Below are 14,524 nucleotides of genomic sequence, written 5' to 3'. Positions count from 1 at the left end.
CCAGGGAACAATTCCTGCCCAATCTCCCATCCAGCCCTGCCCTCTGGCACTGGGAAGCCATTCCCTGGCTCCTGGCCCTCCAGCCCTTGGGAATTGTCTCTCTCCAGCTTTCCTGCAGCTCCTTCAGGCCCTGCAAGGCCACACTGAGCTCAGCCCAAAGCTTCTCCTCTCCAGGCTCAACAATGCCAGCTCTCGCAGCCTTTCCTCCCAGCAGAGCTGCTCCATCCCTCTGCTCATCCTGGTGCCTCCTCTGGCCTCTCTCCAGCAGCTCCACGTCCTCCCTGTGCTGGTCCCAGGGCTGGGGCAGCTCTGCAGGTGGGCTCTCACCTGAGCAGGGCACAGTCCCCCCTTTTCCTGCTGCCCACCTGCTTTGGAAGCAGCCCAGGGCACATTTGGCTTTCAGGGATGCAAATGCTCATTTCTGGGTCAGGAGTTTTTTATTCTTCACTTCCTAGTTGTATTTTATATGTGCCTAATTCCCATCTCCTGCCTCCTCAGCAAGGAGTGGAGAGAGAGGAACCTGCTTCTGATCCACCCAGGATGCTCTCAGCTCCATCCAGATCCACCCAGGATGCTCTCAGCCCCTCATGCTGGTGCCTCAGCTCACACTGCTTAGTGAAAAATCCCGCAGGACCCTTCTCCAGGGAGGCAGCAGCTGGAACCAGAGCCTTGCTGCCTGTTCCTGGATGGCTGTCAAGGAATTGTGGACCAGGATGCCAGTGTACCATGACAGGGGAGAACATCCCATCTGCAGGATTCAGGAGAAAGCCCTTGGATTCGTAGGAATATATTTTTAAAAGGTCAGGACAGGTCTTCTCCTTACTCAGCACTTTGGAAAGCGGAGCTGCAGCTTCTTTTAACCACAATTCCCACAAATCCCCCTGTGGTGGGCACCCAGTAGGAAAAATAAATCTCTTGTGTGGTGCTGATCCGATGTCTGAGGAAGCTCTGGATTTATAAATGTATCCAAACACAGAGCAGAGCACAAAATCCTGGCACTTCATGTTCCAGCTTCTCTGAACTGAGCTCCCCATTCCCAAGGACTCCCAGTGCCAGCGCTGGAACAAGCTTCTCCCTCTCTGGTCAGGCATTATTGGATACAAGAAATTTCCCAGATTTAGGTGACAGAAAAATGTAATTATCACCCATTAGGTAAAGATCAGCTGAAAAACAACATCAAAGCTCAGCCACATCAGGATTTGCTGGGCACGGCCTGAATAGGAGGCTAAATATAGGTTAAATATTGGCTGAATTGTAATTTTGCGGTAAAATTGTAATTTTTTGGTAAAATTACCATCTCTTTACAAGCAGTTCATTGAGAATGTGTTGGTACTGTTTGCTAAAAGTGGCAGCACATCTGAGGCTGGATCAGACAAACTCTTCTGCCTCACCAGGTACACTTGTCAGAAAGCAAGAAATTAGCACAAATTACCCAGTATTTAATTCCTGATAGGAGAAACAGTAACCAAGTAAATCAAACATTTCTAATTCAGCATTTTGCCACTGGAAAATATCACTTTGCTGGCATTGAAATCTCCTGCTGGGGGGGGGGGGGGAATTTTTATTTTAACAGTCTGTAAAAGACTAAAGCATGTCCATTTTTTTCTTATTTAGGTGTTGCATTACACAATACATCACATTTGAAGAAGTCAGAATGAAACCAGAATGCTTTGATTCACGCTGGGCTTTGTTTAGAATTTAACTTAATATCAACTCCATTTTTTTCTCATGCCTGTTATTTGTTTCAGCAAGAAGTAGAATTGAGAGTGTCAGAAAGTTCAACTGGCTTGAAATTGTGGCTTCTCATCAGCTCAGTTTCCTTTGCATATTCATCTCTGTGCAAATGGGAGCTGATAATCTGCGTGTTCTCCTGCAGAGCTGTGATTTTATTACAGGGTGGGGTGGTCAGAGCAGCTGCTCCAGCCCACTCACTCCATGGAAATTTGGATTTTCTGGATTGAGCTGGTCCCTGCTCCCTCCTCAGCTACCACGGAGACCCCTGAGCTGCATTCACAGATGGTGTCAGCAAATAAAATCTCAAATATAGTGATCTGCTCCTCAGGCTGATTAAGTAAGAGACGTGAAAATAGAAATATCAAATTACACGGATCCTTTGCAAGGAAGAAAAATAAACCACGCCAGTTTTAACATTAAAAAGGGAAAAAGAAAACAAACAAAACCCGGCAAAATTAACTCCTTATATTCTTGTAAGAGTAAAAAACATCTGCCCTCACTCCCTTCCTCTCCCACACCATTCATACCCCCACAGCACGAGGGTTTCACACCCAGATCCTCAGATGTGCTGAAGCAAAGATATTTAAAATATTTAAAAGGCTCCCAGGCACCTGTGCAGTTTTACTTCTTTCAGGAGGTTTAGACGTTGCTCAGGGTGAGATAAACATCCAATTTCCAGGTGTGCCTGGAACCAAGTTATCAGAACCCCTGGGAATTCCCCTTTGCTACCTCTGAACGGGAGATTATATACGTATAAAATATAAAATATATATTTGTGGGGTGTTAACTCAAATAAACTGAAACTACCATGGCTTTATTGTCAGCTGTACCTAAATTCGATGATTTTATGCTCCCAGCTTTAAAATACTGCAGTGAATTCAGGCTCCAACATGACTTATTGCTTCCTTCTTTTTAGCTTGATTAAAGAGGACCAATTAACGCCCATGGATTGTTTCTGACACCAACTTGGTGGCACTCTGGAGACTTTATTCCAAATCTCTCTCTTTTTTTTTTTTTTTTTTTTTTTTTTTTTTGAGGCAATAATTTTCACACCAGGGAGAACTGTTTAGTACAAATTTGACAGCGAAAAAATTCTAGAGGAGGAAGAGAATCTACTGCCAGCACATCTCCTGCTTTTCCATTTCAGCATGTTCCTGGTGGCACAGCAGGGAAACGGAGCCAGCAAAGCTGGGGGATTTGCCAAAGCCCACACAGTGTCTGCAGGAAAACTGAGGGATCAAGCAGGGGGTCTTGACTCCAAGCCTTTGGCTTGTTTTTGATAGCCCACGTTGCTTTCTCATTCTCTTGAGAACACCCAAAAATAGCAGAGTGACAAATCCTTCACCAAATCCATCGGCGTGCAAAGGGTCAGCGGGGCAGAGAGCACGGCTCTGCCTCGCTGGGGATCCTTCCCAAACACGGGAGCAGGGCTTGGATGCAAAGCTGGAATCCACTTGGGTTTCCTGGAGCTACAAACAAGGTGCACGTTCCTCCAACTCCCTCAGTACTGGTGTCATTGAGAGGGACTTTTCTGCAAGAGGGACTTTTCACACAGCCCTGGAGGGCCAGGAGCCAGGGAATGGCTTCCCAGTGCCAGAGGGCAGGGCTGGATGGGAGATTGGGCAGGAATTGTTCCCTGGCAGGGTGGGCAGGCCCTGGCACAGGGTGCCCAGAGCAGCTGGGGCTGCCCCTGGATCCCTGGCAGTGCCCAAGGCCAGGCTGGACATTGGGGCTTGGAGCCACCTGATCTAAGAGAAGACTCCCCACCTATGGCAGGGGTTGGAACTGGAAGATCTTTGATGTCCCTTCCAACCCCAAACTGTTCTGGGATTCTTTGATCACAGTGATTGAATAAAATTCTCTCATCTTCTCCCCCTTGCCCCAGACAAGGTGAAAACTCAGCTCTAAAGCCTCTCCTGCTTCCTGATTCCCACAGCTCCATCATGAGAACACAGAGGCTGCAGAAATTAATAAGGGGCAAGAACTTCATGTTTTTGTTTGGTTTTAAAAGGTTCTCATGACTCAAGTGAACTTTTTGCAAAGTAGATCAAAACCTCTGCAGTGATAGCTCAGCAAAGGCTCTTATGGATACAGACTGGGTGAAAGGAATTCAACAGTAGCATCACAGGCACGAGGAAATCTCAGCTCCCAGATGGAGACCCCAGACCAAATTTTGTCCTCCTGCACATGAGTGAAACCCCACTCACCCCAGAAACAGGGACACCCCTATGCTCCATGCACAATTTGCTGCTGAGTCTTACTCCAGGCTGAAGTGTGAGGCAGAATTCCCAGGCAATGATTGAAAACAGGCCGTTCCTGTGGGATATCCCGAATAATTCAGTGCAGCAGAAAGTCTGCCTGGCCCTGCCAAGTGCCAGCAGCAAATTGCCAAACCTCGAAATCGCTGTGACTGTCACAGAGGTGCAGCCAGTCGTGAGCCATAACTCTCAGCCCCTCATTTCACTGAGAGCCCTTTTTTTATCCCAGAAATGGAATTTGAAAAGAAAAGGTGATGTTGTAAAAAAGGGCCTGTCTTGAGTAAAACGAAAGCTGAATGAGGCTGTCCCTGTGTGCAAACTGCAGGGCTGGAAAATCACTAAAATCCCTGCATTTCAGCCCAAACATGGATTTGATCCCATGGTTCTGAAGCAACCTTTTCCCCTGATTTTTTCCAAGTGGTTTACTTTTGATGGCTCCCATCCCAAAGGGGAACACTGCATGGTAAGAGTGCCTGACACAACCTTTTATTGTCTAAGCCACCAGGAAATCTTCAATTAAGTGCACTCCGAGGAAATGCATCAGGTCACTCTGGGTCATCACAGCAAACCCTTGTGGCACTGTGAGACAGAGCAAAGCTTGAGACTGAATAGCAGCAGACAGCAGGAACCTCCAAATTTCTGCACAGGGCAACATCTCAAGAGTAATAAAGCCAGAAGTGACATCGACTTTGTAATTAATTCTCATCAGTCAGAGGTGGGGGTGAACCTTATCTGCCTTTCAGCAACAGCTGTGGGGAATTTCTTCTGTCATTCTCTTAGGCTGTGTGGGGCAAACATTAATAAATTAATATACATTAATAACACCTTTCCTTCTGCTGCAAAGGAACCTTCTGGCAGGGCATCCTGAAATAAATAGAGGCCACACTCCCATCCAGGCACAGGAGCCACTGCTCTGGAGAGGAGCAAGGTCCCAGCTTCTTGTTGAAGCAAAGATCTTTTTTGTTCCCATTTAAAAGCAAAACAATAACAATTTTTAATAATAATAATAAATAATAAAACAAAAAAAAAGCCAAGTTAGCTTGGTTGCCTAAAATTAAAAGTCTCCTTCCACTCAATCCCCATAATTTAGTTTCACTGACTTGAAAAATCCTAACTTCCATTCTAGCTCTGAAAGTGCTTCATCCAGCTGTGGAAAAGGAACGGGAATTAAATCATTGCTGAATAGGAGCCTAAATTAAAAATGGAGATCTACATTTCAGAGGAGGCTTTGTTTTTTATGAGCCGTAAACCATAGTTCAATTAACACAGTTCAATTAATCTTCTTGATTTCTGCAGAAAATTGTCCCTCCTCTTTCCCACCAGGCAGAGCAATTTTTCCTAACCAAAGCAGCAGGATCACCGAGTTCTTGCTTTCCGGGCATGGTGATTCCAGCACTTCCCTGGGCAGCCCCTGCCAAGGCCTGAGCTCCCTTTCCATGGGGAAATTCCTCCTGATGTCCACCCTGAGCCTGCCCTGGCACAGCTTGAGGCCATTTCTTCTCATCCTGTCCCTGTTCCCTGGGAGCAGAGCCCAACTCCCACATCACTGCCAGATATTTAGAAAGCGGTGGAAATTAGGATCTATCAGAGTAATTGACAAACCTGTTTTTAATCCCTGACCCATGAGAAGCAGAGCCCGACCCCCCCGGCTGCCCCCTCCTGTCAGGGACTTGTGCAGAGCCACAAGGTCCCCCCTGAGCCTCCTTTGCTCCAGCCTGAGCCCCTTTCCCAGCTCCCTCAGCCGCTCCTGGGGCTCCAGCCCCTTCCCAGCTCCCTTCCCTGCCCTGGACACGCTCCAGCCCCTCCAGGGCTCTCCTGCAGGAGCCAGAACTGGGCACAGCCCTCGAGGGGCCTCTCAGTGCCCAGCACAGAGGGACAATCCCTGCCCTGCTCCTGCTGGACACACAATTCCTGATCCAGCCCAGGGGCCAGTGGCCTCTTGCCCACCTGGGCACCCCTGGGCTCGTGTCCAGCCTCTGGCAGCAGCACCCCCAGGGCCTTTCCCAGCTTTCCAGCCCCTCTGCCCAGCCTGGAGCTCCATGGGGTTGTTGTTAAGTACAGTGCCCTGTGAGCTCCCACATTCCTTTCCCTCCATGATTTCACAGGAAAGAAAACATCCTTTAGAACTCAAAATCACACAGGAAACAACATAAGAGGTGATTTTGTCACAGGCCTTGGTCTCCTCCCACCCTTCCCACCTGTGGAAGAGGAGGAAAATGGGAAGATCTTTGTATTTCCATTTGTGCGTTTCTTGGGAATTGAAATGCAACTTGTCCTGGAAGAACAAAGAGACAAATGAAGGCTTAAATATTTGTGTCAGGTCTAAAGAAAGAGAACTGAGGTGGTGTTCCTGCCTGGCTGCAGCAGGGAGGTCCAGAGCAGCAGCTTTCCCACATTTTTCCTTGTAAATCAACATTCCACAGGGTCCAAGGAACTGCAGGAAGGGCAGGGAAACACTGGAGCAGTGTCACAGTGTGGTGACAGCTGGTAAATATCTTCCTAAAGATGATGTTGTAAGTGAGAATATGGAGAAACAGCAGTTTTCAGCCACCAGAAGGAAGAAATGAGAACTTGGGAGAGGAGGCTTGAAAGAATGAGGGCAGAATTACCTGGAACAGTCTTCACAGCCCTGAAAGAGATTTGGGATATTAAACTCCCAGCGCTGCCTCTTCACAGGACCCTTCCGTGTGACTTTCCATGATGTCACCAGTGCAGAGACACAATGGGCATTTCTACAGCCTGCCATTTGTGCTCTCTAAATTCATTATTTTTAACTGTTTATGATTGCCTTCTAAATAACTGATGTGTGGCAGGCTTGTCCAGGGCTTAAACAATTTCATTTACTAAATATTCCATATATACTGTCCAGCTTAGTAATACGAAGCTAACAATCTGCAGCCATCAAAGCTGGCATCATTTTTGGCCTCTTAAATTCATTTCTCCTGATATTTCTGCCTGGGATGCCAGGTAACCCATTTTTCCTGGGTTTTTCCACTCCTGAGCATCAGTATCTTATTGCAGTGCTTCCCTGAGGTTCTGGGATGGAGCAGGTTCCAAGTCACAGATCCCTGCCATTCCCAGGAATTTCTTCACCTAGAGGACACTCTGGAATGTGCACTGGGCTTGGATCAGCACCTCTTTTTTGCACCTCTGAACAAAGCACAGTATTTTTGTGGGGAGAGAATGAAACAAAGGAATTACTCCCAGTTATCCCAGTTCCACTCCAGACACTATCCCAACATCCTTCCGGAGTTTTATTGGTGTTTATGCATTGCCCACCAGCCCAGCTCTCAGATCAGAGTAACCAAAAGGTGACTCCCACCTTCAGGGGAGCCAAGGGACCCCTTGGATCTCAGGATGAGGGGTGGGCTCCAGCAGAGGGAAGCTTTGGTGACAATTCCTGTCACCCTGGGCACGTGCTGAGTGTGGGTTTGTGACAGCCAGGGGACAGAGGATGGCACAGTGCCAGGCAGGGGCACTGCCCACACCACCTGAGACCCAGCAGCAGGTGAGTTGGTGAAACCCAGGCAGAAGAACAGTGTCTAACAAAGAAATTATTATTAAAATCTTCGCTGGCAGACTGAGCACTTCAGCTTATACACCTGAAGTTGATTGCTAAGCTCCACCTCGTGTGATGTCAAACCTCATTCTGTCCTGGCATGTGCCTTCTTACAGACAGAAAAAAGAATAAATTAAAGACTTGGGGAAGCAGTGGGTCCTGATTACAGCACTTGTTCCTTCTCTGTTCTTGCAGGGATGACCTGCCAGGCTCGCAGCTCCTACATCACGAGCGAGATCCTCTGGGGCTATCGCTTCACGCCCGTCCTCACGCTGGAGGATGGCTTTTATGAGGTTGACTACAACAGTTTTCATGAAACCTATGAGACCAACACCCCCGTTTACAGTGCCAAAGAGCTGGCAGAGATGGCCAGCCGAGCAGAACTGCCCCTGACCTGGTCTGTTTCCAGCAAGCTGGACCAACACGCCGAGCTGGAAACGGAGGAGGAGGAAAAGAACCAAGAAGACCAAAACGAAAGAAACGGTGATGTGGCCAACTTGGAGAATGAGTCCAAAGTGTAGAACCAGCGGAGAAACCAGGGCCACACCACCTCCTTTGTCTTCTCCCTCTCTGCTCCCTGTTTCTTCCTGCGACACGCCTTTAATTTTTTTCTCTTCCTGTTATTGGTAACTCCCAGAAAATGAACTCTATAGATGCGAAATCCCCGCCCAACTTCAACCCCAGAGATCACCAGAGTCAGCAAAGGCGTGGGTTAAAGCTGCAACACCCATCAAGGATGGTGGAATCTCCCCCTGGCAGGGACTGATGGCACCTCTCCAGTGCAGCCCTCCAGGTTTATTCACATCAACAACACAAAAACCAATCCCTGAATGCAAAGGAAATGCATGCAGGGGATTTCAGAGGAAAGACTCGTTAATGTTCATCAAAGCAATGGGCCTTGACTGTGGTTTTTCTGTATTTCAGGACAGTTTCACAGACTGGGTGACAGTGGAATGGGCCTTGCAGCTTTAAGAGGAAGGTGAGCAGAGGGACCTGCAACCCCACAGATCCTGTACATATGCCTTATGTAACTATTTCTCTCTACATTTAGTAATAAACACCGCATGTACAAAAGTACTGTAGTAAAGAACTTCTAAATAATGTACACAGCTGTGTAATTAATGTAGGTTTAGAAACAGAGCTCTAGAAATATTGGGATGCAAAAACTAACTACCCATCGAGTAGGCATTTCTCTTCAAATATTTGGAGTGTACTATTGATTTTAATTTGGGTTGGGTTTTTTTTGCCTCCCCTCTCTGACTCTTCTAGTGCATGACATTTTCTTCAGCGTACCAGACTGGCAGCTATTTAGAGTACCTCACTGTTTGCCAAACAGAGCGTTTCACTCACTCTAAAAAGCCATAAAGTCTGGGAGAGGGCAGGGTAGAGGAATTGTACCAGAACTCCTGACATACTGTGAAAATGTTTACAAATAAGGCAAAAACCCTTCCTGGTTACTCTTTTTTTGGGGGCAGTTCAACGGAAAATTTAGGCTGTGGCAAACTCATGGCTAACCAGAATTTCCTGTATACTCTTCATAGAGCGAGCATGTGTCGTGTGGAGGTGTTATCCTCACTGTGCAATATCCAGGGAATCTCCTCCCTCCTCCCCACCCAAACCGTGGGATTTCAGCAGAGTCGTTTGCTACACAAAATATAAAACAACCAAAACCCACACAAGCCATTGAAAAATCAATGTTGCCCCTCAGCCAGCAGATTTTAGCTACTTCAGCTGTGAAAGAAACAGCTGGATTTTGTGTGAGAGGTCCATGAGGTTTGCCATGTGCTGGCGGCGCCGGTGCTGAGGCATGGAGGGCACAGCATCCCTGGGGGTATCCTTCCACGAGGATTCCCAGGAAAACACACGGACCCTGCCACCCACGCTCAGGTGGGCGATTCCCCAGTGAGTTTTTCCACCTTAGGTAGCACCCTGGTTGTTGTAAATCCCTGGAAAACCCTGGACATTCCATCCACCGGGCAGAGAGAACTTTCATTGCTTCCACAGCAACACGCATGGGAGTGGGGGAGCTCAGCCCCACCAAGAACAGACTTTCTGCCAGCACAGGAGGAGAAGCTGCAGCCTTAATTTTGTTTTGTTTTTTTTAATGCCTGCCTACTTCGGGAAGAAAGAAAACACTGAAGAGAATCCGAAGCATTTTTTTGTACAGAAAAATTTATGTTAAAATAAAAGAGAAAAAAAATATGTATAAAAATAAACCTCAGGAGAAACTTGGTGGGCAGGTGGAAAATTTGCACTGTGATATAGCTTTGGCATTAAATTCACACCTCTCTTCCTTTTTTTATTGTTCTTTTTTTGCTGGTACAACTGCCCCTTGCTGATTTTCAGAGAGGGTGGCTGATCTGGGGGGCCTCCAGGTGAGGAGGGCACAGCAGGACCTGGGGAAGGGAAGGGTCGCACACCAGGGCAGGTCAGGCTGGACGGGAAGAGGTTTTTTGGTTTCAGCACTGACCATTTTCCCCTAAAAGGCTTTCCCAGGATGCAAGGAATGGTGCAGGATGAGGATTTTTGGTCCCTCCACCCGGGGTGGATGGTTCTAGCAGCTCAGTGAAGGTTGGAGACACTTCTGGGAGACAGCACCCACTTGGCCACAGCGCTTCCCAAGCTCGTCCTTCTGCCCCAGCATCAGCAGCTGCCCCGTGCTCCAGCCCATCCATCACCACCCCCACGGCTCCCCACGAGGGGTGCTGAGAGTTTTTAGGGAAAGGCAGCTCCACAGCCCCTCTGGAAGCGACCCCGGTGCCGAGGAGCCACGCGCGCGTGTCCGTCCCGCCAAAGGTGCATGAGCTGAAAGCAAAGCTTTCCCTCCGAGGATAAACCTGCTTTTCGCTCTTGGAATTCACTGGGCCACTCTAGAAGTCGTTGCTGCAGGTTGAGAAAATTTGTTGTGGTCGGAACAGCAGCTCAGGGCCCTGATGAAACCTTTTTTTTGTGTCCTTCAGCACAGAAAAAGAGACTTTCCGCCACTGGGGCATGCGCATGTGTAAGCTTTATTTTTGTGAATAGGGCACTTACAGCTTAAGGTGTGTGTGTTTTGTCTCTTTCTCTCTCTCCCCTCCTTGTATTTTCTTGTCTTTGGTATCCATGTAGTATGGACTGTAAAGTTTATGAACTCTCATTTTTTGTAACATAAGCTTTAAAAAAAAAAAATATAGAAGCCTCCAAAGCTTTCAACGGGGAAGCTTCACGGAAACTTTGTACTAGAATGTCCCTATCAAACACCTCTATTTTTCTACAATGATTGATTAAGCAGTTTAACAATGTATTTTGTGTCAATGATTTCAACTGAATTGGTACAAAGACAATTAAGAATTGAATGCTGTTAATTAACAATGGATTTTCAAGCCGTATATCCTGAGTGGTGTTTTCATTGACAGTAAATAATTTAACCCAGGAATTTTACCTCTTAATCCTGAGCAATGTTCTAGGAAAGCTCAATTCCCTATGGGAATACTTGTGGCAGATCACATTTAAGGGATATGGATAATGTAACATCTTAATGTAATTGACTACATAATTAATCCAGACCCATTACAATTCTATTTCATTCACTAATATATTCTGATGGCTTTTTCTTGGAGTCTCTTATGATTTCCAGGAGAAAAATTATTTCCAGAGGTAAATGTGAGCTCCCAGTAATCTCCTGGAGCTCTCAATTCCTTCTTCAATGACCAGAAACCCTGCTGAATGAGAATGTGACCTTCAGCAAATACTCCAAGCTCAGGTTTATCATTTAGCAACAAATACCACCTTATCAGCATTGAAATACATCTCCACAATTATTTTACAATATCACCCAAAAATGCAGAAGTCCTGGTAGGTGTCTGTAGTTGTTCTGATCTGCGTCTTTGCCCTACAACACCAAAGCCATGGAAGCCATCCCAACAAATCCAGCAGCTGCCTAAACCAGGAGGGACAAGGTGCTGGAAAATCCAAGAGCATCAACAGATGGTTTGAAGTTCACTTCAGGTCTTTGGTTTCAAGTCTGGGTTGCTCATGTTCCTCTGTTGGAGTTAAAGTGGCTACTCAGGCCTTCCAAAACCAGGGAAGAACAAAATTCCTGAAATCCCTGTCCTGTTTCCAGCCCCAGGGCACCACTTTGGGCTGTTTAGGAGAGGGAAGGCCTGGACTCAGTGCTCTCTTCAGCCCAAGGATGTCCAAAGGCGCATCCCAGTCCTCCCAAAAAACAAAGCCTGCCATAAGAGCACCGAGAGCTCCAGCCCCATGCCAAGGGCTGACTTGCTCTGGAATTCTCCCAACAGCCCAACTTTCTCCTTCTAGAGTGGAAGGATCCATGCTGCTGGATGATCTTTAAGGTGCCTTCAAACCCAAACCATTCTAGGATGCTGCAGTTCTACAGTTCTAGGATTCTATAAAATCTATGGGGTTTTTAATGGACGAATGGAAAATCCCTCATTCCCTGGGCCCAGCCTACCCATCGGGGTGTTCCTTGGCTAAATGGCAACGCAGGTTTCTCACTTCCTGAGCTGGAGTAGTTTGATCTTCACTGCCCAGCCCTGAGAGGATGCACGGTGTTATTCCCAGAAACCCTGGGATACCTGTCACTCCTGCCTTTTGCAGATTTGAACTTGAAGTGGTGAATTTATACCATTTCCTCTAGTTCTTTGATGTGGGTGTGAATTAGAGGTTCAACACAATTTGTCTCCCATGCACTGGGCACCTTGGACATTCCTTAGGTGCTACCACCAGAGCTTCTGGCTGGGAAATAAAAAATTTTTACTGTGGTGGTACTCCCTGTTGATCAAAATATCTTTCTTTTCAGATTATCAGCCTCCTTGACAGCCAGACCTCACTCAGGCACTTTTTAGGCCATAAATTAAACCTAAAACACGAGGAGTTGGCTTCTCTTCCACCCTTGTTCCCTCAGCTCCCAAACACCTGTTTGGAAACAAGCACGTGGAGAGCAGGCATAAATCTGGGCTTTGAGCTGTAAATAATTCCTAAAGACAAGACCTGAAAGCTGTTATTTGTTCATCATTTCCTGAGGGAGTTTGAAGCTTCTAGGGTTTGGCATTTTGGAGGGGAGAGCTGGTGTCAGACATTCACAATTCATTTCGTGGCTTTCGCCGAAGCTTCTTTCTCCCAATTTATTCTCACAGTTTTATCAGCTCCTCTGGATTTCCAGAAATTATAATCCAGTGGAAAACCCCAGTGCGCTTATTTTACCCCTTCCACTGCCCCATTTGTTGCCTGTTGATGCTCCAGGGGTTTCCCACGTCATATCCAAAGACAGAGCTCCAGAGGGACTTGGATCTTCCTATTTCACCTCAAGTGTGAAATCTGGTTTCTATTCCCAGCAAATTCACAACTACAAACCTCAGCTCTTCCCTCATTCTCCCCAGCTCACATGTCATCCACACAGAGTAAAAACTTCAATTTCAAATAACATCAGCTGCTTTTAGGGCTTTTTTTTTCCAGAGGGCAGGAATGGGGAGAGCCATCCCTACTGTTTTTCCTTTTTTCCTTCTTTTAAATCAAAGGCAGCAGCTCCAAACTCACAGCTGAAGCTCTTTTCCCTCAAATGATTATAGGCAATCATTTGCACTGACTTTCCTGGAGGATTTAAACTGGGAGAACTGGTGGACAACTGTTATCCCACCAAATTTTCCTCCACATGTCCTCCAGAGGACTCCTTCCAGCTCAGGGAAGGAGCGTTCCTGGCTCACCAGGATGAACCCTCACAGTCACCTTCCCTGGCCACTTCTCCATCACTGTGTCCCAAATTCCTCACTGGAGCATCAACAGCTCTTTCATCTTCCCAAATCTTCCCCAAATGCAGCTCTGATCGAGTTAAAAATGGCATTTTTAAAAGCAGATTATGATATCACAATGAGAAGTCTCTAATCTGAGAATATCAGTGAGATTTGGGGTGGGGAACCCAAACTGTCCCACTTTGGAGTCATTCCAAGGAATCTTGCTCACATGGTGATGGAAGTTATTTCCTTTTAACAGCAACGTTTTTGGTTTAGCTGGATGGGAGCTAATGGAGCTGCCTCCTAAATCTCTGTCCATGCTCCTCAGGAATGCTGAACATGGACCAGCTCTTCCCAAAATCAGCTGGAATTGGTTGGAAGGAACCTTAAAGCCCATCCAGTGCCACCCCTGCCATGGGCAGGGACACCTCCCACTGTCCCAGGCTGCTCCAAGCCCCAATGTCCAGCCTGGCCTTGGGCACTGCCAGGGATGGAAATACAAAAGATCCCCATGTCCATGCTCCTCAGGAATGCTGAACATGGACCAGCTCTTCCCAAAATCAGCTGGAATTGGTTGGAAGGAACCTTAAAGCCCATCCAGTGCCACCCCTGCCATGGGCAGGGACACCTCCCACTGTCCCAGGCTGCTCCAAGCCCCAATGTCCAGCCTGGCCTTGGACACTGCCAGGGATGGAAATACAAAAGATCCCCGGAAAGGAGGAATAAAAACGAGTGCAAAGTCCACAGATGAAGCCAACAAAAGTCTCGGACACAGGGCAGGGCCAGTGGAATCAGGAGTTTGGAGCTCAGCCATGCTGAGCCATTTTTTACAGTTTCTCTGTCAATTCTCTGACATGCACCAAATTACTCTTAATAAATATATTAAATAAAGCATGACCAAAACCATTCCTTAAAAATGTTGGCCAGACAAATCATCACCACAGAATAACAATAAATATATTAAATAAAGCAAGACCAAAATTATTGCTTAAAATTCTTGGCTGGACAAATCACCACCGTGAAATCTCCATGAGGAGAAGAGAAAAGGGACAGAATTCCTCATTTCAACCTCACACAGAATCTTTTCCCCCCCCTCATGAAATGCAGCAAAGTAGCTCCAATGAGAGATGGCATCATTTCCAAACTCCCTGGATTCAAAAGAAAGAGGGAAAAGTTCAATGCACAAAAACCATTGGGTCCCTTCAAGATTCCAACTTCCTTTTGTCACCAAAACCGACACT

At 46.9% G+C, this 14,524-nt stretch overlaps 1 protein-coding gene across 2 annotated transcripts in view; it reads left to right on the top strand.

Moving 5' to 3' along the window:
• Positions 1-8,984, top strand: part of KCNJ6 (potassium voltage-gated channel subfamily J member 6) — a 99,718-nt gene extending 90,734 nt beyond the window's left edge. For both annotated transcript variants that reach the window (XM_008635292.2, XM_017736340.1), the window contains exon 3: positions 7,747-8,984. In XM_008635292.2, the coding sequence (XP_008633514.2) occupies positions 7,747-8,072 (326 nt within the window). In that variant the 3' untranslated portion in view covers positions 8,073-8,984. The remainder of the gene's footprint in view (positions 1-7,746) is intronic.
• Positions 8,985-14,524: the final 5,540 nt, after the last annotated feature.

This window comes from Corvus brachyrhynchos, unplaced genomic scaffold (genome assembly GCF_000691975.1).
Source record: "Corvus brachyrhynchos isolate BGI_N302 unplaced genomic scaffold, ASM69197v1 scaffold434, whole genome shotgun sequence".
In the NCBI taxonomy this organism is placed as follows: Eukaryota; Metazoa; Chordata; class Aves; order Passeriformes; family Corvidae; genus Corvus; species Corvus brachyrhynchos.
The sequence above is the reverse complement of the archived record's forward strand: the minus strand, read 5'-3'. Positions and strand labels throughout refer to the sequence as shown.